This window comes from Corvus brachyrhynchos, unplaced genomic scaffold, assembly GCF_000691975.1.
Source record: "Corvus brachyrhynchos isolate BGI_N302 unplaced genomic scaffold, ASM69197v1 scaffold255, whole genome shotgun sequence".
Classification (NCBI taxonomy): Eukaryota; Metazoa; Chordata; class Aves; order Passeriformes; family Corvidae; genus Corvus; species Corvus brachyrhynchos.
This window is the reverse complement of record NW_008238358.1, coordinates 7,460,678-7,486,981: the sequence shown is the minus strand read 5'-3', so window position 1 is coordinate 7,486,981 and position 26,304 is coordinate 7,460,678. Positions and strand designations below refer to the sequence as shown.

The 26,304-nt window shown below is 38.7% G+C and overlaps 1 protein-coding gene across 5 annotated transcripts in view; it reads right to left on the bottom strand.

The window, feature by feature from the left end:
* LRP2 (LDL receptor related protein 2) overlaps positions 1-4,825 on the bottom strand; it is a 118,998-nt gene extending 114,173 nt beyond the window's left edge. For all 5 annotated transcript variants that reach the window (XM_017735815.1, XM_017735816.1, XM_017735817.1 and 2 more), the window contains exon 1: positions 4,569-4,825. In XM_017735815.1, coding sequence (XP_017591304.1) covers positions 4,569-4,662 — 94 coding nt within the window. In that variant the 5' untranslated portion in view covers positions 4,663-4,825. The remainder of the gene's footprint in view (positions 1-4,568) is intronic.
* Between the last annotated feature and the right edge of the window lie 21,479 nt (positions 4,826-26,304).

The following is a 26,304-nucleotide window of genomic DNA, read 5'->3' as shown; positions in this document are numbered from 1 at the left end:
TCAACAGTTCTATGCTTACTTATTAAACTTCATTTTTTAAACTGCTCTATATGTGTACTGAGTTGAGGGAGCAAAAAGTTGTTTAAAAAATTAATGTCATCATAACAAAATGGACTTCAAAATTAACCTCAAACAACAAAAAGCTATTTAAAGAGATGTTTGCTCTTCACTGAATCATATTTTCTGTCTTAGATCAGTACAACTCAGGCTAATTTCTTTAAAATTAAAGGAATAGCACTGGGTTTCTCAGAAGAAACCTTGTTATTCTTTCATCTAGAAACAGCTCAAGGTATTTTTAAGAATTGTGTATTACGATCAAATTATGTAAAGAAGCACTTCAGTTTTAAATATTTTAAAAACAGCTCTTTTATCTGCCACAATCAGTGTAAGCTATTAAAAAGAAACTGAAAACTTATGATTATCATCACTAATTAGTCACAGTGGAATAAAAACATCCACTTCTCTTTAAATAGACAATAGATCCTTAATTAGAAGGAACATTTAATGTTTTTCAACAATGACAACCTCTAGAAAGTGTAACTTCCTTTGAAACATCCAAAGTACTATATGGTTCCAGTATGGTTTAAGTAGAGCTCTGGAAGAGGAGATACAATTACTGCTTTAAAAAGTGATAGTACAGTGTAATTCAAGTTACATATTTGTCTATCTGAAAAGTTATCACAACCCCTCAGATCTAAAAATAAGTATTGCAGAAGACTGAATGGCTTCAGTATACATAGATAAAATAAACTATGCCTACAATGTGCCTGCTTACTGCTCAATTAAAAAGAAGAGTATTCAGATTTTAAAAAACAGTTCTTGCTGGAAGAATCACCAGGTTCAGTGTTAAAGAATGAGAAGTTAAGAGTGCAAGAAGGCGTATGGAGGGGAAAGGCTTCAAACAGTGTAGCTGATTTCAAGTCAATCCAGGAAGCCCAAAAGGAAAAGAATTAAAAGGCTGTAATGAAATTGCAGTCTACCTTTCCCCCAAATGAATCTTTGCTATTTCCTGCAAAACACATGGCAAGTAAATCTGGATTAAAGTAGGATTTCATAGCTCAAATTTCCAATCAGCTCAATATATGAAAGAAGGTTTTGGTTTGTCTTACAGGGAAATAGAAGCGTCATACACATCACACATTTATCTTAGTTGAAATCTCCTTGGATGCTCTGTGTCTGTTTGTCTTCACTCTTGTAGCTTAATTATTTACTGTAATTCTAGCACTTGGCATAGAACCTAAATCTAACCAGGTGTCATCCAATTACTGCTTTCAATTTTTAACTAAAATTCTAGGGTTTGACCCATTCTTTGCTTTAGCTGATTACTCTGCAAATACCTGATACGCTTTACTGAACAGAATACAGAAGAAGAGTGAATTATTAAGAAAATTCAAGAGATGTACTAGAAGTGGGCTATTCATTAAAAAGAACAAAGAAAAAAAAACCAAAACCCCTGTTAGTGCACAGAAAAACTCATTAAAATGTGAGAAGACTATATAACATGTTTCACTGACAGGTACTTCTGAATTGTCAGGCCTCAGGAAGTAAACCAGTTTAGAAGCCAGGTAGATGGACACTCAGTGCAATTTTTGCTCTTGATTTTGTGTGAGTACTTCTCCAAGAGAAACCAAGAAAATTGTACCAGCGCAGGATTATGAACACTGAAGCCCAAAGGTCATGCAGAAAACCCAGTAAATTGTATGTCAGGATTGCATTGGTATATTCATATTTCTTGCCATCCTTTTTCCCTTCTCGTTACTTCCAAATCCTCAGTTCCCAGTCACTCAAGTCTTCAAACACTAGGTCTTGGCAGGAGTGGAATCTTACAGCCAGGCTTCTCTGTCATTTAAAAGTGCACAGTTCTGTACAAGGAAGTATGAATAGTGACTCTGGCCTGTCGCCTCTAGCAATGTCACTGTACATCATCCTACAGACAAATTAAATAGCTTTGAGTGAAGAAAATGTCTAAAAACCACTGAATTATTGATTTGGAGATTGAACTATTACAATGCCTGCTGGAAAAGCATGTTTCTCCTTGACTTCTAGAAAGAGCTGCTGTACCTCTTCTCTACTTGGTCTTACCATACCAATTTCTTAATGGCCTGCCACACTGCATGCTAATGTTTCAGATTTTTGATATATCTTATCACACCATATGCATTCATTCTTAGAATAGCCTTCATTCTCAGACTAATAGAGACCTCATAAAGGTAGTCATATTTGCCTGGGATGTATCAAGGTGATGATTCATCATTGCAGAGACTTAGGATAACAAATCAAATTTGGTGAACTAACATCCATCCATTGTCTCTAGTTTATGACTGAGTGTGAAGCACTTCGATATTCCTCAAAACAAACACGGACAATAGTCCTGTGATGCTCCTGCTTGACACTACCTTCATTTAACAATTTTTTTAGAATCCAGTTACACTTTTTTCTGACAACAATTACTCCACATGCAACAAGACTTAGAGAGTAAAGGTTGGAGAAACAGGCCCTGTACTGCGGGCAATTACAAAATACAGCATTTTTATTCCATTTATGAGCACTATGTTTACTCCCAGTAAAACTAGAATTAGGTAAATCAAGGAAGAGTACTATCATTTGAGCAAGTGCTTAGGTGAAATATTCCTAGAAACATCCATCTTATATTGGGAACACTCAGATATTGCCAACAAAAATCTCAAAAAACATCAGTGAAGCACCTTTGAAAATACTGAGGATTAGGCAAGATAATAGGTTTTCACCATTTTCCTTCTAAGGCTTGGGATTGCTTTCATGGTTCTCCAAATTTTCTTTTTAAAATAAGTGTCTGACATGATCTCAACATTCAAGGAACTGGAACTTAAGCTTACCAAATACTTCACTATCATAATCACAATGCAGGCAAAATTGCTATCCAGGTATTTTGCTAGTATCAGACACCCATTACCAAAAGTATACTGCTTGATTTCCACAGTTATTCTACTGTGGATGCAGCGGGGGAGGGAAGAATGGGAGAAAGAGGGGGAGGAACACCATAAAAGTAAAAAACTTCTGTACTTCCACTACCTATGGATACTAGTTCAAAGCTTCTCTCTGCTTATTCTGTCATGGAATTTATCAGATACTTTCTGGACAATCACAAGCAGCTGTAGAACAAAAAAAATAAATTTTTGATCTGCACTGCAGCTTCCATTCTGTCCAATGTAAAATAATAGTGCATAGCATTAATTCTGACCAGTGTGATCTCCTTGGCTGGAGTTTTTGCAGGTCTCCTGCTGCACATTAGCTGTCTCTTATTTCCCTGTTCGTAAGTGGGAGCTGCTAGCAGCAGTTGCTGTATAATTACTTAGTTGATTCTGTCTAAGGAGCTTAAACTAAGAGTTGAGCAAAGAAAGCAGATTAACAATTTGAACACACACGTAATACACAGGCACACACAGAACCAGCAGGACTGCAGGTCAATACACGGGGTGGAGGAAATGCACTTCAGCCACTCTTGCTCCAACAAGACAGGCTTGATTTTCAATGCAAGGCAAATAAACAGCGTGAAGAAGGAGAAGGCAAGAAGAGAGTCTGCAGTCACAGGCCGGGAGAGGACTTGGGCACACGGCTACTCCATCCCCAGCAGCCAGATTAGTACCGGAGGAGAGGCACTCAGCCTGCTCTGCCAGTCACATGCTCCTAGATGTCGCCTAGCAACAGTAAAGCCCAGAGAAAAAGTTCTCCTTCTCTCAACTTCAAATCTGCGTCTGAGACCGACTGAGGGGAGCTTATTGTGCTCTAGACTAAGCATCTGTTTCTTTCTTATAGCCTTCTGTAAATGACTGCATATACCACACGTACGCAAGCATGTCCACGCATAACCCCCATCCCCCGGCCCAACCTGTCTACGTGCAAGTGCTGCAGCCTGTGCACGCCTCACCAAAAACAACTCTAGGTACAATTTTAGTGGTCACCAAACCAGCTCTTGGAATGCAGGTGAACTCTGCTCTGCAAAATCACCCGTATTTCAGTCGCAAGAAAGGCACAAAGATCGCAAGGAAAAAATGTAAAACGTCTGGGGTGATTTTTTTTTTTTTTTTTTTTTTTTTTTTGCCTTACTCACAGTCAGTAATCAGGACTCAATCACAGAAAAAACTGCCTGCTTGCATTTCTGTAAAACCGTGAGTTTAGACCGTGGAGTTGCAAAGTCTGAGATGTCCCTCAAAATTTAGCCACATTTGTGTTTTGCTGTCTTACACAAATAGAAAAAAAAAAAAAAAGTTTGTACAAACCAGAAAAACAATCAAAGGAAGCATACTAGGATAATTTAAAACCAAGATGAAGTGAAGCTAAAGAGCCGATGGTGTTTGCAGTGCTTTTAAGGCACTATTCCTTTTCCACAACAGAAACCGACTCCACCAAATGACTCCTGGAAAGAGCCAGCTGTCTCCCCTAGCTATTAGAAAGACCTCCTTGAATCAGCGCCCGTTAACCCTCTACTTTCAGGAACTTCGGTCTTTTTCTTATAGAAGTCCCCGGAGTAGGGATGTGCTCCTTGCGGTGCAAGTCCCATTCCGGAGAGGCTGGAGCATAGCGCTTACCTTGGCAACTGCCCTGCATTATGTATGCAGCGAATAATATGAGCAGTTTGCAAGCAGTTGCTGCTCTTCCATCCATCCGATGGTGAGGTCCCATTTGGGCTGGGATGCTCCAGCTTCCTCAGAAGCTGGCTCCTGGACTCCGGGGTGCTGATCTGCACAGCAGCAGCACAAGGACCCTGGTGTCTTTTTCTTATCCTGCTAGTTGCAGAAGAAAGGCGTGTTCGCCTGTTGAGACATCGCGTTTTCTATAAACTCCCACCCTCCAGACATTGCATAAAGCTCTTTATACCCGGCGGCCCCGGAACTAGCATGAGGGAATCAGGCACTGCTCCAGGCCCTGCAGCCACAGGCTGCCCCTGCCCCTCCTTCCACACTTCGCAGGATAGCCAAGATGCTTCCAAGACTCTACACTTTGCAGACTTTGTTTCAGAGTCCACTGGCGCTGTATTTAATGTGCTCGTGTATTTTGAGTAGTTCCTAGAATTGCAGGTGGCAAGTGAAATGTGTCACAAGTTTTAGTGCCCCAAAGGCATGCTCCAAATGAGAAAAAGTTTTTTTGATAACTCTGGAAAAAAATCTAACATCTACTCACCAATGCAGAGGTAAAGCTTAAAACTTAGTACTCCTCACATAAAACCTATGAAAGGAAAACTGTAGGGATGAAACTTACTTTTGCACTTTCTCAGCAGATAAAATCAGTTTGGTAAAGTGCTTTGGCTGTGAATTCTAAATATGTCAGCTGGAGACACTCTCCTTTAGTTCTAACTCTCCAACAGTGTGTGCAACACACAAAGAAATATCTCCCTGTGTTTTACTGCTGCCATTTCAGGAACCATATACCCACTAACAAGGGAAGAGCAGTATGTAGGATCACAGGAGAAAGATAAAGATACCCTAATACTTCAGGCTGGAATGCAACCTTGGTAAAAAGGACAAACATTTTGGAGGCATTGCTTGCAGGATCAGAAACATCATATATAAAATGTGTGAAGTTAAATCATTATTTTGTTTTATATTAGCGAAAAATAGTCTTTCATGTAGAAAATTTAGTTATGCCAAGCTGTCCTTTCTTCATTTGTGTGCACACGTACACGTGCATATCAACAAGGACTACTGTGCATACAAACCATGGGAGAAGGATAGGCCTATTTGTCTTCCAAGAGGCTCTGTCAGATTAATTTTAATGACACCACCTTTATAAATACCACATATCTTTTGCATTAGCATCATGCCATGCTCATTATACTGCAATAGCTGTTTGCTGATGCTGCAACAGAACTTAAGCAATCTTTGAAACCTTAACTCTTCTTCTTTTTGCCATGGACTGCAATTGCAATAAAGGAGTAGAGGTGCCTGTATTGTTCCTGCAGAAGTTGCACAGGAACATGTTGCCGCTTATTAGCAGACTGTGATATCTTTCCAGGTCCTGTAGGACGCTAATCCCTCTAAACCTTTCCGTAAAGGCTTTCTATCTATCAAGATAGTAAAGAGGGGGGGTGGGGAGAGAAGATGTGGAGCATAGGCTTTTGCAAGGTTGTGATTTATGCAGGTTCAGGGCTGTTTGGTGTAGTGGTACGACACAGCACCGGGGTCAAGCCACAAGAAACACTGGGGGCAGATCAGAATATTCAATTAGCTTCCTGGCACCTCTGAATCACAAAGAGAGGATAAGATCTCTCCATCACAAGATCCAGAGCTGCCGGGGGAGGGGGAGACATGCCCTCTTCAAATCTCCCTCCTCCCTCCCACCCTCTCTCCTTTCACTGTAGGGGAATAGTGCCTGAAACATTCCTTTCTGCACGGAAGGTCTTTTCCTATTGTTGTTTTCTTTGTGTTTCAGTGTTGCCAACTTACTGGAATTCTTGTCGTGGTTTCACAGCAAGGCTCAGGCTGACCAAACGGAACCAGCTGCGTTTGTGTATGGGGCCGCTGCTGCTTTAATCTCCCAACAAGGCTGATGGGGAGGGAAGGCAGGATCCTCAGAGGGGAGCAAGCAGATCTCCTCTCTACAGATGGGTGCCTGCAAAGCTAACACACAGACTGAGCGTACTTAATTAGAAGAGGACCTGTTTAAAGCAGTTCACACCTCAGCAACACGCAGAGAGGGCAAACAGTGCTTGGGAGCTGCATTCCAGGTTGGGAGCTATGTGAAGCCTTCTGTCACTGTATGTTTGAAGTGACCTGGATGCAAGCTTTGGGAGGCACTTACCTGTTTCACTCCCACATAGCTGGCAGCCAGGTGAGCTCCTACCCCATTCACCTACATCTACACATCTGTACCTCCCACAGGTGAGATACTAGAGGAATTCTCCAACAGGAATGGTGGAGATGCTGTTGATGTGAGCTGAGATGGTGGGTCATGCCCTTCTCACTCATTATTCTTTACACTCACAAGACAAAATCTACATTCAGAGACAGATGAACTGATAAGCCCAGATATTTTACTGCTGAATGATAGTAATAAAGGAGCCAGCACAGGACAATGCTATCCTCTGTTTACTTCATCTAAAATTTTCTCTTCTCAGTTTACTGTGGCATGTCATCATCCAACTACAGGGACCCTGCCCTGCTGGACACCATTAAATGGGACTTCTTAGAGACTAGAGGCTTCAAGATCAGAATCAAAACTCTTCAAGGCTTTCCTGTAACTACACCCAAAATCGCCCATGTGGGTGTAAAACATCTCTTTCTCTCATCTTCCTGTTGACTGTTCCTGTTGGCAGCTCATTATTTCTGACTGAACTAGACCTAGGGATTTTTAGTTGATTATTGCATGTTTAAGAAGATGCAGACTAAGTCTGTTAGAAGGTTAGAGGGAGAAAACATAGGAAATGCTGTTGTCCATTGAACTGTACTTTCAATTCAAGATACAGTTAGGGATGTCTTTGCTTGCCTGGTTTTTAGTGTAAGCAAGCACTCAGAAAAGCAGTTAAAGGTGTAATTCAGAACTAACAACTATGCCGCTTACATATTAAAGATACCCGCTAAGCAAGGAAGTTAAAAATTAAAAGGCTTCATTTTTGACCAAGGTTCAGTCTAAATTGGTGTCCAAACTCATGCAGTTCTTCACAGACAGAAACATCAGGGTTGATGTATGACTAGATAAAGACAGAAAGCTGATGGTTAAAAGAAGTAAAAAAACATATATACACTCACTAGAAGGAAATGTGGGTCAGATCTGCACCTGTAAGTTTGTCTCTTCTGAAATTCTTGGAGCTAGGACAGTGTACAGAGGCTAAGGATCTGCCCAGTGCATTATCCAATAAAGCTGTAATTGCCATTGGCACTCAGTAATCTTGCAGTCAGTCTGTCCTTGGATAAACCCAGGTGTTTCCACACACAAAACATTTTAAGTTACAAGCTGTGTTTCCAATTTCACATTTAAAGTTTAATCATTAAATCCTATGCCTTTATCATGACAAGCTTTTTCGTTATTTTTGTGTAATCATACTAAAGCAAGGCTATATTTTAAACATACTAAAGCCGTGCTCGTTTTTTGAGAGAACACTGGTAATAACAAGTCATACAAATCTAAACTAAAGACCATCTCTCTGCCTGGGTAATAATGTAAGTACCCAACAGCAGCAATTAACTCTTCAGATTTCATCCATCTTTCCTATTCTACAATCTAAAGTGTCCCATTTCTTTAACTGAACTTTAGTTTTACAGCAAGCAACAATGGGGGTGTGGGTGTGGGGGGGTGTGGGTGTGTACGTTAGAGGCTTCCTTTCTTAACAGGCTATTAATGGCAGGAGGGTCTCTTCAGAGATACTATTTTTGAGATATTTCCTTCACCTAGGGCCCACTTCAGTTTGCATCAAAGCCATCATACTTCAGAGAGAGTAGATTTAGCTGTCTTCATGGGGACCCACAGTAGCAATGTGTATCGGGACTTCACCACTTATTTTTTCCAAATTCATATGTTGTGAGCGGAATTTGCCTTAAAAGGTCACATTTTAGGGAACATGCATCTTATACAAAAGAACCAGTATTAATTTCAACTCTACAACACATGAAAAAAAAACAAAACAAACAGACAACAGCCCCAAGTTCACCAAGTTACTCATATAAGCCACATCACATTTCACAGTATCTAAAACAATGGAAATTATTTGCCAGAGAGGTATTTTCTTCCAAGGATTTAAATAACAACAAAAAAAATTCACCTAATCTCAAACTAAGAAAAAGAGAGCCTTAGTTGATATAATTCCCAAACATCTAATGCATATTCGTAGCTAAAGCAGAGATTTTCAGAAGACTGGATCAAAGGTGGGTCTCCAGACCACATGAATGTGAGAAACATTAAGCTGAGGAGATGTGAATTGGTCCAGAACAGAAATCACAGAGTTAGAATTACACAGTGCAGCTGGCACTGTGGTCAAAAGTTTCCTCAAGGTCTTCTAGTTAGTGACATATTACACCTTCGCTCTTTCAACCTGGAATTATATTACTGGGTCCTGGAACAAGAAGCAGGAACATGGGAACCATGTGCTTTTTTGGTAGCTGCCACTGAACAAGTGAGACTAGTAGAGTCAGTAAAGGAGCTTCCAAAACACCCCAGGTGTATTTCATCTGCAGAAATGGGCCTGTGGTGGAGTTTAAGAGTAACCACTTAGAGATGAGAGAGTTTATTTACCTGGAAGGCAGGAAAAAAGTGGAGAAAGATTAAACAGATTCCAGTTGTCCTCTCCAGTTGTCCTTTGGTCAGCACTGTCCCTGGAATTCCCTGTGCCCCATCCTGGAGACACAGTCACAAAGTAAGGGCAAGCATGCTCTACATCAGCTGTATCTCTAACTACCAAAGATCTTGCTAGCTGCCTTACTTGCAAACAGATTTCTTTGGCACTTTCTCTGTCTCCGAGGAACAAAAGTCCTCATTTTTGCTCCAATTCACTGGCCCTTCAGTGCCATTGTGCCCTGCAAGCAAGAGATGGAACTTGTACTTGAAAAGGAATGGGAGGTAAAGAAGCATTTTCAAATTACTTATGATCTAAAAACTTTTTAGGGTATTAACAAGGAAAATAGGACAGGCTGGAATAACTCTGAATCCCCTTTACTCTTTTCATTGGTTTACATTCCTATTAATATCAGATATGAGGTCTGTTCAGGAAAAACACATGCGTAAGTGGGACTCACAATAAAAATGGTTAGGTCTCATTCCTCCAACAGCTAGGATGAAACACTTGAGAGATCACAAGAGCAGTCAGTCAAAAGACCTGAGAAAAGATAAATAATAAGACTTCAAGAGTATTAATTAGAATTCCAGACCAAATTCAGGGTAATAACAGTAAAAAATGAGAACATGGTTTAACAGTATAGGGATTGCAGTTGACAGATTCTCACAGTTTTGATATGTATTACAGAACATCAGTGATTAACCACTGCTTACTTAATAAAAAAAGTTGAAAATATGGCCTAACTGAATTTTTGAACAAGCCTCCACACTTATTGAAAAAGACAACAAGACATCAATAGGCCTATTAAACACCATCTTTTTAAGAACAAAGTTACTCAGTGCATGGTGAAAGTATAGCTACCCTGCAACACCCTGTGAATGACAACCACTGATTTGTATACAGGGATAGTATAAATATATTTTTTATGTTAAACTAAATGGAAAAACACAAAGAAAATTATAGCTCAAGATAAGCCACACAGTAGCAATTCTTAACTGATTGCTAAGGAACAATACTCAAAATATTTGGTTAGAAAATAGCACCTGATTCAGTCAACCTGCAAAACTACTTTGACAAGAAGAGACCAAACTCCTGAATGCATGAGGTCAAAAGGATTACAACAATTAAAAAAACCAACCTCTCTCCTCCTTGGGGGACTTGTTCACAGGAATGAGATATAGGACAGTTCAGTGAGCACAAACTTTGGTAAGGAGGGTGACTGGTTTGAGTAGTCCACCCTTCCCCCTTTACCCACTTTCCCTCAGAGCTGCAGCACAGCCATTCACAGTCCTTTTTGTCCCCTCAGTCAGCAGGCCCCTAGGAGAGCACTGGCCACTGTGCCCACTTCACAGCACAGTCCCACAAGCACACCATAGAGCCACAGCTGGCAGTGGGGACACAACACCTCAAACCTGTTCATGCCAGCGTCTCAACAGATTGTACCTTACTAGCCAGGAGGAACAAGATAGCATGCCTGGAGAAACTACCTCCACCTGAGCTATCATGAAGAGAGTATATAATGTTATTTTTATAGTCACTTCACAGAATACAAAATTGTGAGGTAGAAGTTTGCCATCAAAAAATTGCTTGATGGCATGATTTGTACCTTGCAAGATGCTAACTGAATTCCCCCTTCCTCTCAGCATTAATTTTTGCATTCAGAAGTTATTATTGTATAATCCAGTTCCAAAATTTAAGATTTTTCCTAATTAGCATACTTCTAAAGACCTCGGCACAGCAAAGGCTACCTCCTGTTGCTTTACTGTATTGAATACATGGTGATCAGCATTATGAAGTATGAGATCTCAAATTAAAAGCCACATGGAAGTTACTTTTCTAGTAAGAAAAGGAACTTCAAGAAATTTCAGATATGCAACACTTGAGCTTCTAGTGCAGCTGCACAGTACCATAAGCTGAAGAGCATGTTCAAGAAACTGAAACACATTCTTGACTCCTTTTGCCTAAGTTTTCACTGGAACAGTAGTTTGTGAGTTCTAAAAATATGTATGATAACAGCTAAGCAATATACTCACTGTAATTACTGATGTCTTAAAAGGCTTTGGAGGGGTTGTTTATTGCTTTTTTTTTTCTTTAAGATAAATAATTGTGCTAAAGTATCATTGTAAGCCAGAGCCACAAGCTATTAAAAGGAAACAGGAGGTTACACACCACATCCCCTAGTACTAAAACTTCTTTGTTCCTTAAGAATGACTTTAATACTTAGCCTTCTAGGTAAACTGGAGCTATGTCACTTTGTGTCAGACACTTCAAGAGATACTAATGAAAATGCCCTCGGCCCCCATAATCCTCTGTGGCTGATTAGGTACAGTAGAAGAAGTTGTTTCATTAATTTGAAGGCCATTAGCTTGAGCCCTCATATTGACCTGAAAGCAATGTTTTATTCATATTGTAGTGTTGTAGTCAAAACTCCAGAAATAATTGAAAGGACAAGCCTCAAACCTTAGACCTTTGATTTATGAAGCTGGATACGCAGTTAATTATTGCACGATGAAAAAAGGGGAGTAGGGAGCCAGCAGTCCTGATATATTACTATTGCCATGTCCATGTGAAAAGCTGATGGGTAATCAAATATATATCAATAAATATGTCTTCAATTCCACAAACATTCCAATTATTTACACAGATCACAGTGAAAAACCTTCCTTCTAAATTAAAAAAAATATATATAGACATTAGGTTAAATTCAGGCTCCATTAGACTTTGGGGGCAAAAGTCCAAAGTTCAGTAGTTTCAGCTAAGATTCATCAGCAGTCAGTGAACAGCTACCCATAGCTATTCAAATGAACCACAAGATGCCTGGATCTACTACAGGAACAAAAAAGAGTATTTTTCAAATAAAACCTATGCCTGACTTTAGAAATTAGGTTTCTAGTTTTTCTAGATATAAGCTGGAACTCATTGTAGTCAACAGTCAGTTCTTTCAGTCAACCTTCCAAATAATCAGTCCCCTGAATTTTTATTAGCTGTTGTTTGAGTGGTGTTCAAGGTTTGATACCTTTTGAGTGTAATGAAATGATTCAACGGGAAGTGCAAAGGCACACACATATGAATGGTGACGTTCTCAAAAAAAAGTTGTTAAAAATCTGTCATCATCCAACAGGCAGATAGTGATATTAAGAAATACTGAAGTAAAGATTAGTGAATAGAAAGTCTGCTGATCAATGTTTACCTTTTCCAGCAGAAGTATCTCTCTCTCTCTCTTTATATGCAGCAATCAAAGAAATGTAGTGAAAATTCCAGACAAAGATTTACACCCTCTGTAGTCAAAATGGGCATCCCATACCATCCCTGTAGTATGATTTGGTCATAACTGTTCCTTTATGAACCTCATTGCCAATAGTCACTGTGGATTCCATCTTGCTTGGGCCTTGACGAGTCTCATGAGTGTGACAATACATTATCTTTAGATGAGCTTTTTCGTATTTTAAATCAACTCAGATAAGTGAGCTTCAATGAAACTTACAGAATACATTCAAAATATGTGAAACTCTTCTCACGTTTTACTGTCATTCAACTTTTCCATGTCATCAGACTACAACTGCTTCAAATACTGAAGCACTGACTACAATCAGCAGAGATTCAAATAATATACAGTGTTAGTGTCAGCACTCTTCCATTTCTGCACCAAAGTCTTTTTGATAAAAGAGAATATTAAACCCGAATTTTACTCCTAGAGCTACAGCACCAAGAACCATTTACTGTTCTCTTAATGGACGTCATGGTCTTCCCTTTATTTCTGTTGCTATACTTGCACTTACCCCAGTATGGATCACATATTCTTCTACATTGCTGTTTCTTTTTCCTTCCTTCACAGTATATTCTGTTCTTCCTAATATTTCATTGCAGGCATTAATCTGCTTCTTTAAAGATTAAATTACAAGAGACAGCAAAGAGGAATGCAAGCAAAACCAATATAATCAATATATGCAGAAGTCCTTACTACTCCACTTACAAGCAAAACAATTGCTTTTTATGTAAACAGACATATTGATCAAGTTGCAGTAGCAGATACAAGGTCAGATTCATAACTATGAAACTGCTGATTTGAACTAACCTACCAGTATAAGAAAAACCATACAAACTGAATATGGTTTAAGATCACCAGAGCAAATCTTCAGCACACAACTAGAGTACATATCACAAAGAGATGAAGGTACAACACTATAACCCCTATATTTTCCTACTTCACAGGGATCCCTGGAAATTATGTGTGAGATAGAGCATTTCATTGACTACTTACTATGACTGTAATGTTTAAATCCCCATAAACCAGTATTAGGAAAGGACAAAAGGTACTTTAAAGACACCTGTCATTATCTCACGCTCATCCTGAGTTAAACAGTGAAAGCCTACGGACTTCTGGGCAGTTTTCCATTTTAGTTTGACCTTAAGGTTTTACCAGTATAAGGTTATATTAGAAGAAAGCTATTCAAAATATCATTCTCTCTGGGATTCAGCTAAGGGCTAGAATAAAAGAATAAAGGATTTTCCATATTCTGGAATACCAAAGAGAACCATTATTATTTTTGAGAATATAAAAGATGTCACAAATGACTGATTTTCACAGGGACACAATTGCACTCCATGCCCTCAATCCTGTGCTGCAGGAGGTGCCTTTTTTTTCCCCCATAGCAAAAGGTAGTTTCTCCTGGGTCACATTTCCAAAACAATGCTAAGGAATCTATCATCCCTGCTGATGTTTCACTGTTTCTAAATATAGAAGGCATAAGGCTATTTCAAGTAAAGTTTTTCATTAAAACATACCATCTAGGAGCCTAATCATATTTTTACAATGTTCCATCCAATTAACTCTTCATTCTAATTGAACTTTTGTGTGCCACTATCCAGTGAGCATGTAAAGTTATTCTTGTAATTGTTTTTATTACTAAGACCTGAATAATAACTGCACTGGAAGCCAGAAATTCCAGTATTTTTATGTAGTCTAGATATTAATTTAAACTTTGATTTTTATGTATGGACATGCACAGATTCTAAATACAAACTTTAAAAGTTATCTCTCTATGCGGGAAACACAGTAATACATTAACTGATGCTTGCAACCTACTTACACAGATCTATGATAAAACCATTCCACTATCATAGCAATTGCTACCTAGCTAAGTTCCATCTATTGTTTTCAAAATTTCAAAAGCCAGTAATACATTTTAAATAACTATTAGTGATATCTAAAAACCAGATAAGCATCTCTAGGGTAGGGAAACTCAGTTCACACACTAAGATTTAATTCTGGTACCAAATCACTAATAGAGAACTAGGTTACAAGATACAAGATGACTGGTATGATTTACAGGGACTATGGGAATTGGAAACCCTTCAGCCCTTCCTTCTTCTTGCTACCTCTCTTCCATGGCATTCCCCTCCCAACTACTGAGCAGGGCTCAACTGTAAGCAGCTCTTAAAATGTGCTTTATGGCTACAGACAACCCAGGAACACAACTGTATTTCATGCAGTTTAACTGAAAATATCTTTATTGGGTTTGATTCATTGTGTATTTGTAAAGAACAAGAGCAGACAAGTAAGATGTTGGTTCAGAATACAAGTTCAATTATACCAGTAAATTTTACAGAAAAGAGCATAGAACTAATCCAGTGATTTGGAGAGAAGAGTAAGGAAGAAGAAAAAAATGTGGGTGCATCTTCCAGTGTCTCCAACACAACCTACTCTCCCAGATACGGTCAGTCCGAATGTGCTATATATAGCACAGAGACTCCCATGTCAGATTCCCAAACAGAAGTTTTGCCCTTGATTTAAACACCTACAGGAATAATGCATTTGATAGATTTTTGATACATTTCTGGCACACATGATTGCAGAATCAATCAGTTGACAGTAGGTATTGAGCCTTCTGTACAAAAAATATTTTTAGGGACATGTAACTCATTGCTCATTTTAGAATCCAGTCACAGAACAGAGAGGCCAAAAATAAAGGCAAATTTCTATAAGCAATTTGAATACACTAAATATTGGTTTAGTGGGTTTACCCTAAAAGATAATAAAATATTCCCTCTTAGTTTTAATGCCATTTTGACCTTTATGTCTGCATTCCCCTATCTGCCAAACAAAGCAGAGTTCATAACTCCTGTCACTTGTTTTCTTAAACTAAAATAATAAAACAGCCCCATCATTAGTGAGGAGGATTAGAGGTAAAGTTTTCCAGAGAACATTATAATTTACATTTTCAGACTACTTAAGTTTGCAAGTCTAATAATCTGTAGAATTTAGTTTAGGTTTATTTAAACTATCTGGAAGAATTCTCTCAGATTCTGGTTTGCAGCTCTTTTCGTATTTGATTTACACAATTTTCCACAGAGGATGGATGACAAAAAGGAATCAACAGTCTTTTCTATCAACTCAAATGCAACATCAAAAAAGAGCTTAGTTTCACACACACATTTGCCAAAATGAGCCCTATTTTCTTTAAATTTGCATTTGTTTTGTGACATGTTAGAAGCAGACTCAAATTCTGCAGCTAGAGTCTGCTCCTTTCCTCAGAAAATTTCTTCAGGTGAAAAAGTGGGAGATGGTTGGAAGGAAGCCTGGTTCTTTTAATCTTATCTAAGCAGTCCTGGAAGGAGTTGCAGCTGAAGATAAGGGACGTCGAGCCACATGCCTTTTTTCCCTTAAGACTTTGTATTGTATATGGGGAATGATCCCATTTCTGTAACACCAATTTTAAGCTACTTCAATTCCAGCACATCTTTACAGGAGATGTTCCTGATATGCACAAATAGGAAGAGAACCAGGCACAGTCATAACATTTAACTGTGACAGTAAAATTAAGGCTACCATCTACTGCCACTGCAACGCCATGTCAAAAAAAAAATAAAAGCCATGCTTTCTCTTTGAAGTGACCTTTACTCGTGCTGCCCCTCGTTAAAAGAGTTTAAGGGGAGGAGGTGAAATTTTTCTTCATCTCTGAGGTGACATTTAACAGACCTGGGAAACAGACATTAGCTGTGCTGGACTGCTCAGGAAGGGCTATGGCATGAGTGACTTCTAAAAGCAAATAAAATAGTAATGCATTCAGTACATTTAACATCTCATTCTTTGACAAAGGACTTCTTCCTTCTTGACTTTATCTTCTTCTTGATAGTAACTGTTACTAACAGGGCTGAGACGGACCAAATACTTGACACAGTGAAGACTGTAGCAAAGAAACACAATACTCAAAGAATGCTACTTCAAAATCCTTGTAAACTACAAATTCCTCCTGCTTGCATTTGACAGAGTAACTCTGAACCATGCACAGCATGCTTCATAATATACAACGATCAGAACCAGGAGCAAGCACTTACACTTCAGGCAACATCACTTTTTTTCCCCAAAAATTATTTTAAACTCCTTCCACCAGAACTCTATATATTTAGAGTGGGGTAAGAAGTTCAACTCCAGGCTAGAGTTCTCAAGAGGTTCTCAAGCCAAAAACACAAAAAGGTCTAAGATCCACTGTTTTGCACCACAGCACAAGTAACAGGCAGGTTGTTCATGTAAGTGGTTGCTGCTTTGTCTAGGTCAGGCTCCATGAGCATGCAGAAAAAAAAAGTATTGCTGTTTGCTAACCTTACTGCATCATCCATCATCTCCCATTTCCCAGTTACAGCTTAGAACCATCATCCCAGGACTCAGCAACCTCTACAGGTATGTGGTAGTTGTTATACGACTCATGGAAGTGAGATTTGAACCATATTTTGAGCAGTCCTGTCCCTCAGCCCGCCCAGCATCTCTAATGTCTACAAACCACTGTGAAACAATTAAAGATGCTCCACATTAAAAAATCACTAATAATATAAAATAAATGTCTTCAGTTGACATGTCCACATAAAAAACTGCCTAGAACAAAAAAAAATGCAATGAAGATGCTTCAGGGTTGTGCTCACAGGTAATAGATGTTTCAATGTTCTCATATTCAGCTAGCATGTATTTGAAGTTCTCAGCTCAACATGCCATCTCAAGAATATAATAAATACAAAACCAAGAAGTTTCTTAACTTTAACTTTTTGAAATGAAAGAACATTCTTTCCCAGTTATGACACCTTCATCAGCACTACCACCTCACTCTTGAAAAGCAGTTTTATCAGGGAAAAAAGGATTTTCTGAAAATGTGAGCAATAAATGCAGTTAATTAAAGAAGCGGAGAAGGAGGAGTTAAGCTACCTTTGGATCCAGAAAAAGACAGAAAAGATGAGCTTGTGATTTGCTCACGTTGGAAAGGTTCTTAAATGAATTTTGTTTAACTAGTATTCTATCTTTACACATTCCTTTGAATTTGATTATTCTTTTCTGAAGGTCTTTGTACTCTGAAATGATCCAAAACAGAATTCATTTTAACCATGAAAATATTACAGAATATTAATAGTCACTAACAGAGCATAGAAAAACTAATTTACTACTATTTGATGCTCTCTAAGTAATGTTTTTACTTCCCCTTTCCATCAGGTGAAGATATGGTTAACATAATGAAATGCAATACAGCCTTAGACATTTACTGTGTATGCAGTATCCAAAGCTCAGTTAAAAATACCTTTGTAAAGAGAGTGTAGAAATCTATTGTTCAAAAACCCACTTTATTTTCCACACTGCAGAAAAACTGAAGATTTTCAAGAGGTTTTCAGAAAAGGTCTGTCATATGACAGTAACTCTAAAAAGGTCTAAGATCTTATAAAAAGAAGAAGTACATGCAAAGGGCACCCATATTCTAAGCAGACAAGGACACCTAACAAACTCTCTCTCTCAGTCGTTCCAATAGGCGAGGCTATTCATACAAGAGATCTTTTTCGTTTCCCCTTTTGCTCTACTTCAAGGACACCTCTGGCAGCCCATACCACATTACAGGCCAGGTAGGAGGATAAATCAGCTATTTCCATCTCGACATTTCTGATCCATAGGTAATGCCCAATGCCCAAATAGACCATTCAAAAGAAAAAGAAAACTACAAAAACACCTACCATATTACATGTTTTGGTCTCTTTTTGAACCAAAGTGGCTATAGTGATAGCACTGTTACTCCTACATAACATCAATTTCCTGAGGTTTTAAAAGAAGCTGTTAGCTGTAGTACTGATATTAATAGCCTTGCTCTATCAGTCATCTCTCAGCAAACCTCCGCAGCTCTGCAGCGACCGCGCAACCTCCATACTTGAGTCAAGGCTGACACCCCGTGGACATACCTTGTAACTGATTTTTTTTTCCCCACCTGATTTTCTAAGAACTGAGATGCCACACTGAGATTCTACTCCAGACCTCTGCAGGACCCTTCTGAAAAACATCTGAAAAGATTCAATTGTTCAGGAACATATATAAGACAAAAATAAATCAGCTGAAAACTCACATTATGTATAAAATTACTTGTTTTCTTAAAAACCTCTGACAAGTCAGATGTTTTGTAGCACTACACACAAGCATTTAACAAATTAAGAATCCTGGAAGCTTTAAAAAATTTAGACAATCTAGTCCTACCTCTCTAATAGTTACAGTTAATAGATGATAATACCAGAAGTAGAGTAGAAAGACACTTTGATATTAAAGCTCTGTGGTAGGTAAACTACTTCAGAAATGGACATCTATTTTCTGTATTTCCACATAATCCTGTTTACAAGGATTACAAACTGTAAGTATGGTATTAGATTCAAGTATTAGTGATTATTTAGAAACTGAAGTATTAATACACACTTCTAGCCATTAACTTTCAATCTAACACCAAGGGAAATAATTTTTTGTGGAAGTAGAATACACAATACATGTAAAATGACCCCCATACATTTTAAAAATAACACTATGTCTCTTGCTTCATTTATTTCAAAAGCATCAATACTATGACAAGTCGATTTTGATTGGGGGAGTATCACTAAATTTAACCGAGAGATAAGTAAGTCAGGCACATGTTGGTGAAATACTGCAAAACAGAAAAGTTCACATTATTCTTCCTCAAAGACATCAGCTATTATGATTTTGTCCATGCATGGTTCCTAAAGGAACCAATATTTGTCTTCACTACAAAAACATGTTATACTGCACTGAATGTGTCACATCACTGTTGTGAATACTTAAAGACACAGCCTCCTTCCCTCAGCTTCATGCTGCAGACTGTATCCCCTCACTCCTGCAGAGTATTTTATGGCTATGTCAGATGCTTAAGCAATTTTGTAAGTCAGCTGCAGTAGGAACCAAGTCTGTACTTCAGAAAGCCACTAGCCATTTTGTCCTTCACACTATTTATTGTCTCCTGTCCTGGGGAAGTATTCCTCTCAGGTTAAATGGACTTCGGCCTTTCGAGTTCAGGAAACCTTTACAGGAGATGCCAATAAGAACCAAGCTGGTAGCCCTGAGAAGAGGAGTTTACTGGTTGTACGCAGAGGTGCTGCAGCAGTTTCAGCTCTGTGTACCAGCTCAGTAACAACTGGCAATCAAATGCTGCCATTGAAAAGCTGCAGGTGCCAAGCCCTGGCATGGAGCTGGCGAGGCAAGGCCAACACAGCCTGCACCGACAGGGCGAGTACCCCCCTCGGGCCTGCCTGCTCACTTTGCTTGGGAGGTCTACTGCGATTCAGCTGCCACCAAGCGTCATTTTATCACCCACCTATCTTAAAGCACCTTCTTAACCACCTTCTGTAATGCCTCTACTCAAGTCCTGCAAGAGTTGGATACAAAATCTGGTACTAAGCTTAAAGACATTTTTTAAGGCAAAAAAGCAAAATTCAGCAGAGACTTGGTGCTCCACATATTTAAGAATAAAGATGATTAAACACTGCCTACTGCCATCAGTTGTATCTGTGCAATGACATTCAATAATAATTGCATACCTTTAAGCTTTTAACTCACCAAGCCATATTACAGAATCCTGCAGCTAATGTGTGCCTACACATAAAAATGTATCTATGCACTGTGCTACAGGAACACCAAAAGGAAAGAGCTGTTTGAACACCATAAAAATTAATAGATAGAGTTCCTCCTAACATGACTCCACAAAAATGCTGTTCATGTTTGTTACGGGTTCGGGAGGATGCCCACACACAGAAAACTCAAGACAAAGTTAGAATTGCAAAGCAAGTCAATTTTATTAGTTGCATTAGCAATAAATACACACCAACCCCTGGATGTTGGAGAAGCAACCGAGCAGGAGAAGGAGATAGAGCATGGTTCCTGAGTGGGAGGGGCAGGACAGCAGCAGTCCTTCAGGGTGTCTCCTGGATGAAAATGGCATGCATCATGTCATCCTTCCCCTCCACCCCCAGGACCACACTTTATATCTCCTCCTCAGGAGTGGCCAGTTTCAACATCATCTCGTGCAGGGCCAACGCACAAGATGAGGTCACATCGGCCCATGATCACACCTCCATGCCAACAGCGGCTCTACTATGTATTGTTTCTCCTTTCCGAGGATGAATCCAGGTGACCGATACATATTTTCATTTCTAGAAGTTAGTCCCACTAACTAACAATAAAGTCCTCTTCTGCATTATCTTGTCAATGTGCACAGCTGTGGACCAAATATGTCAGGCCTCAGACCCGTCTCCTATCCCTGACACGACATTCTACAAGTTTTCATTTAGACATCATAGAATAGTTTGCATTGGAAGGGACCTTTAAAAGTCACCTAGTCCAACCCCCTGCAATGCACAGGGACGTCTTCAACCAGATCAGGTTGCTCAAAGCTTCATCCAACCTGACCTTGAATGTTTCCACAGATGATACATCTACCACCTCTCTGAACAACCTGTTCAAGTGTTTTATCATCCTCATTGTAAAGAACATCTTCCATATATGTAATCTACCCTCTTTCAGTCTAAAACCATTACCCCTTGTCCTATTCCAACAGGCCCTGCTAAAAATTCTGTGCCCATCTTTCTCATAGGCCCTCTTCAAATACTGAAAGGCCATCATGAAATCTCCCTTGAGCCTGCTCTTCTCCAGGCCAAACAACCTCAACTCTCTCAGCCTTTAAACATATGCTTACACATACCTTTTTTAAAACCTCTGAATGAGGTAGAGTTTTACTAGTTTATGAGCATGAAGACCTGCCCCTGACTACACTAGCACAGCATTTAACCACAAGCAAATGCTATGTGATAGGGCTGATATTTCACTGAGGGCTCACCGAGGGGTTTGTGAAGAGCTACAAATACCCACTGACATCGAGATGCCTACCAGCATTCATGCCAAGCTGTAAATAATGGCACCAATTCTGTCAGGAGCAGCTTTGACCAGCTGCATCCCCAGGGCAGGGGGAACAGGGAGTCCCAGATGGGATAGCAGAGCTGGGCCTCTCCTCCCATTGCCCACAGCAAGGGAGACAGGCTGGGAGCAGCCCCTTGCCCAGGGTATCAGGCACCAGTATGGGACAGGACAGTATGGGACACCAGTATACCCAGACAGGGCTGTGGTAGAGCCAATGATCTGCTCTTGCACCAGTAGGGGTAAGGCTGATGGCCTCAGTTTGAGATGAAACAGAGCCCTCAGGTGCCAGGGGTATGGGTGGGGGTGTCAGCTGAGGCTGGTCAGGATCATTAAAGGTTCAGAGAGCTAGTTTACAAGCAGAATTACTGCTCTGAGCTCATGCATATTACAAACAGTTTAAAAACAGGTCAAAAGATAAAATTCTAACATTTATGCAAGTTTAGAGTTACATTGACAACAGTAGCTGTAAGATAAATGCGTGCCTCTTTACAGCACTATAAGTAATTGCCTCTCTGAAAAACAAAATCTATTCCCAGCATGACAAGGATCACAACTTTAGAACTGTATAGAACATGCCTTTTCCTACTAAATCTCTGTCATTTGCTAAATACGGTGTATGTACTACATACAGCAACATGCTTTAACTAGCTGATTATATTTCCAGCAGAGTTATTCCTCTTAAAATTATTAGAAAATATCTTCTCAAAATGTGCTAGGTGAGATTCATGCATTTGCTATTTATTGTACCTTCCTTAAAAATGTATGTGCTTCCACTCATTAAAAACGTAATTACTGTATTTTCAAAAAAGTTTTGTATTGTTAACTACAGTTATCAACATGAAAATCAGGCAGGTGGAAGAAAATAATTATGCAAGGTGTACTGTACAATCAGAACCAACTGACGTGTAACAACAAATTTAAAATAATTACTTGTCAAATACATTTTCATTGGCACCAACACAGCAAATCAAATTAAATCTTCAAGAAATAATTAATTTTAAAAGTATTCTTGATCTAGTTAAATGTTCAATAGCATCAAATGTTAAGTCAAATATTTAGTATGTTAAAACTGTAGCTGTACTATTTTATTAGCATGCTTTCATTCTCTTGTTAGGCTAAATGCTACAAATACTTTTGAAAATAACTTACTTATGTATAGATATGTTAACACACTTAGACTGTAAGATGGAAAATATCTCTCGGTGAGGGAAACTGAAAATGAAAAAAGAACTATTAGAATAAAAGTAGAAATAAGCAAATACCTTAAAAACTAAACAAAAGCTTTGATACTGATTGATATTGCATGCAGATTATGAGTATTCGCTTACCACCAAAATGCTCAGAGTGAGTTTTTGGCTGCATTGTCTCGAGATAAAATAGGAAAGTACTGAAGACAGCCTCCTCCCTTTTATGCCTTGTTAGAGTTTTTTCTTGCCGCACCTCCTGAAAAACATTGCAGAAGAGCAGTATTAAAAAAGAGGGAAATGGAGAGCCACACTCATACCAGCTGCAAAAGAAAAAGACATGTTTACTACTCCAGTCTCAAAGAATCATTAAAATCTGTTGGGAACTACACAAAGAGTAAGTCCTTGCCATCAAAGCCTTAGCTTACAGCATTTTCTGTGACAGTGGGTTTAGATGAAAACAGTTGATTCGCTTTGATCAGCTCTTTCAGACTACATGCTCAAGATTTGTACCAAAAAGCAAAGACAAAATTCTAATTTTGCTGGAATCAATAGTTCTGCAACTACCTTCAGGTACACCAAGGTTCCAATATTATTTTTTATAAGGCTGTGCTATTAGACAATAATTTTTCATATAGAACAATCAGGAGATGTTGCAGAACGTAAGTCCATATTAAAAAAAAATTTAAACTGTACCTCAAAAGTTGACAAACAGAAGTCAATTTGTCAAGACTACTTAACCATACTTAACTGACTGCTCAGTTGAATCCTGAGCTGTCAAATTCACTAAACACATTTTGCAGTCACAAGGTGAAATAGTGAAATACAGGTTTTCATTTTTTCTTTCTTGAGATACAATCCTCAGTAAAGTTCTGATTTTTTTGAATTTTCTTGTTCAATTACTTTAATTATTTGAACTTTTGAACTGTTTTTCCCAAAATTCACATATGTGATACAACTTATGGGACTGTGAACCACATTCTTTACATCATATAACATTGCTCTTTAGTATCAGGATTCAAAATATTGTAAATGGTGTGCTTTCATTATTTTACAAGTTCAAGTCAGGTAGGTTTTTGTTTCTTCTGGGCACTTAGGTCATGTACTGACACGTATAGTATAATGAAGTAAATCCTCTCAAAATACCATCACACCATGATGCAGCCAGGTTAAATGGTCAAGACTATCTTGAGGCCATGAAACACCAGAAGTTTGTGTGAAATGAGTGTATTTTTAACAGTTCACAGCAGACTTGATATGTGAATTATTCACACTGAGGTGGTAAAAAATGCAAACATACTTCAGGAGCATCCTGTCAAGCTCTTTGGGACCAAAAAAATTACCATCAGAGCAGAGGAAAATTGAAGGCATGGTCTGTCTGCTTCTTGCTGCTCCCAAAACTGGCTTCCCTGGTGGTTCAGTATTCCTTTAGCATATAGAAATATTCAGATGGTGTTTTGCCAGATATGCTGGCTGATGAATACTCCATATCCAGTGATGTTTCAGGCTTGTAGGACAGCTGAATGGCTAGTCATGACTCTATCACATTCTAGTGACATGATATCATGCTAGAGACATTAGTTACTCCATCTTAAGAGAAATTACTCAAGGCTTCTCAATTAGGTATTGAATTTTGTTAAACAGTGGATGAAGGGATCACAGTTGAGCCAGACCAGGCACAAGAGTTTGTGTAAAGGGGGTACCCATACACAGATGGGAGGGACAGATGAAGAAGAGAGCTCTGGGAAAGAAGTTTGGAACTGTCAGGCTTGCTGCTACTTTTGCCCATTAGGAAGCAATAGTGAGAGCTGTCGCTGACACAAGAGGTCATGCTACACCACAGCAAGTGGCATCTAAGCCCCAGTTCTTCACTCAGTGTCCCTTCAAAGTAGTGCCCTTGCAGCCTCATCTCATGTAGCTCTGAAGCTGTCACCACTTATGCAATGGTAATGCCACCAACAAAGGCGTATAAATATCACTTATTTTTCCTTTCCTAAAAGTGCTTAAACACACTCAACTGCAAAAAGATCTTGCAGGTCTTTCTTCATGATGCCTTTCCTCATGGTTCTAAAATGATAAGGAATTCCCTTTGATTGAGTATAACCAATTTAGATGTGATTTTAAATAGCTCTCATACACCCCTTTATTCTTTGAAAAAAAGTATTAGACCTCATTTTAAAGATTTGAAATACTGAGATCAGACAGCTGAGAACTCTTGGATTTCAAACAGTGATGGAAAAAATCCAAAGATCTGAATATGCAGCTCTATCTGTGATCTCAGCTTCAGTTAGTGCAATCATAACATAGCCTTATATTCATGTCGGTCTTTGACTCCTGCAAAGATTATCAGTCGTAGTGTTGGAAGCATATATGAGGTAGGATCGCTGGGCCCAACTTAGTCAACTAAGTACAGAAGTCTGTAGTGTCATCTCCCAGAGATGTAAAAGATAATTAAATATGTTTACATATTAGTGGAATGGAAATGCAATTAACTGTGTGCTGACACATCCAATGTCTAGATTCCTTAAGAAAAATACAATACTTTTTTACTCCTCTACAAAAAAATTAAATTTCAGCAGTAAATTTGCAACACTTAAATGACAACATGAATGTTGCTAGGCATAGGTTTTAAGGCATTTATTTTATTTTAAAAATATATACAGTATAATGCCATTAAAATATTAAATAAGCACTTAGGAAAGCTTTTGGTAAATGAGGCAACAATTGCTGTTAATTTTCATTTTTAAGAGTTATCTCGGATGTATCAGGGCATACATATTTTACATTGGTATCATTCAGGTTTTGATAAGCTGTCACTATCAGAATAGTGCAGGTATTGAGACTATCACAAGTTCAGAAGACTGCAAGTCTAGAAGTGTACTGTGTTATGTCACAAACCTGGAATTCTGGACAGAATAACACCATGCATCCCACACAAACAGGCATAAAAATGTGGAGGCCTCACTAAGCTTTTAAAGTTGCACCTGGCCAAGAAAAAAAAGCAAAATATTTGTCCTGAAGGTAAACATTATTCATCAATAAAAGGAAATAGCCTGAAGCTAGGAACTTGCTACTAAATATGCAAGCAGAATAGTTACTTTATTAAGAGAATATTTGCCAGCTATGTTTTGAGGTAGGAATTAGCAGTGAAAACAAAAGAATGGCAATGTTTTGCTTATGGGAGGCATACAATCCCAACCATAAATAACATGTTTTTTCTTGCTAAAATTAGATTTTTTTCTCAGTAAGATTTAGGGGCTATGGGAGATTTATTATACCTATTTCAGTTAAACACCATATTATTTGTGTTCCTAAGTGGCAAGGTATTGCCTTTTCATTCCTTGCCTTAATCAAAATCTGAATATGACAGTCTAAGCACAGAAAAATCAAAGCGGCTGAAGAGAAATAAACATCAATTCTTTCCAGCCCTGAAAGAAGATTCTTTCTTAGCTGTCACTCTGGAACAAATAGTTGTAGCTGAGTTAGTTTCAGCTCAGGTATGGATAAGCAGCCATACAATATGTAGAGTTGCATTCAGCCATTCTAGTTCACCAGTTTTGGACTAATTACTGGCAAATACAGAAAATAGAAAACAGGGTTGGAACCATAGCAAATGGCTTCAGCATCCAGCTGCATTGCCCTACCAGTCTCTCCCACCT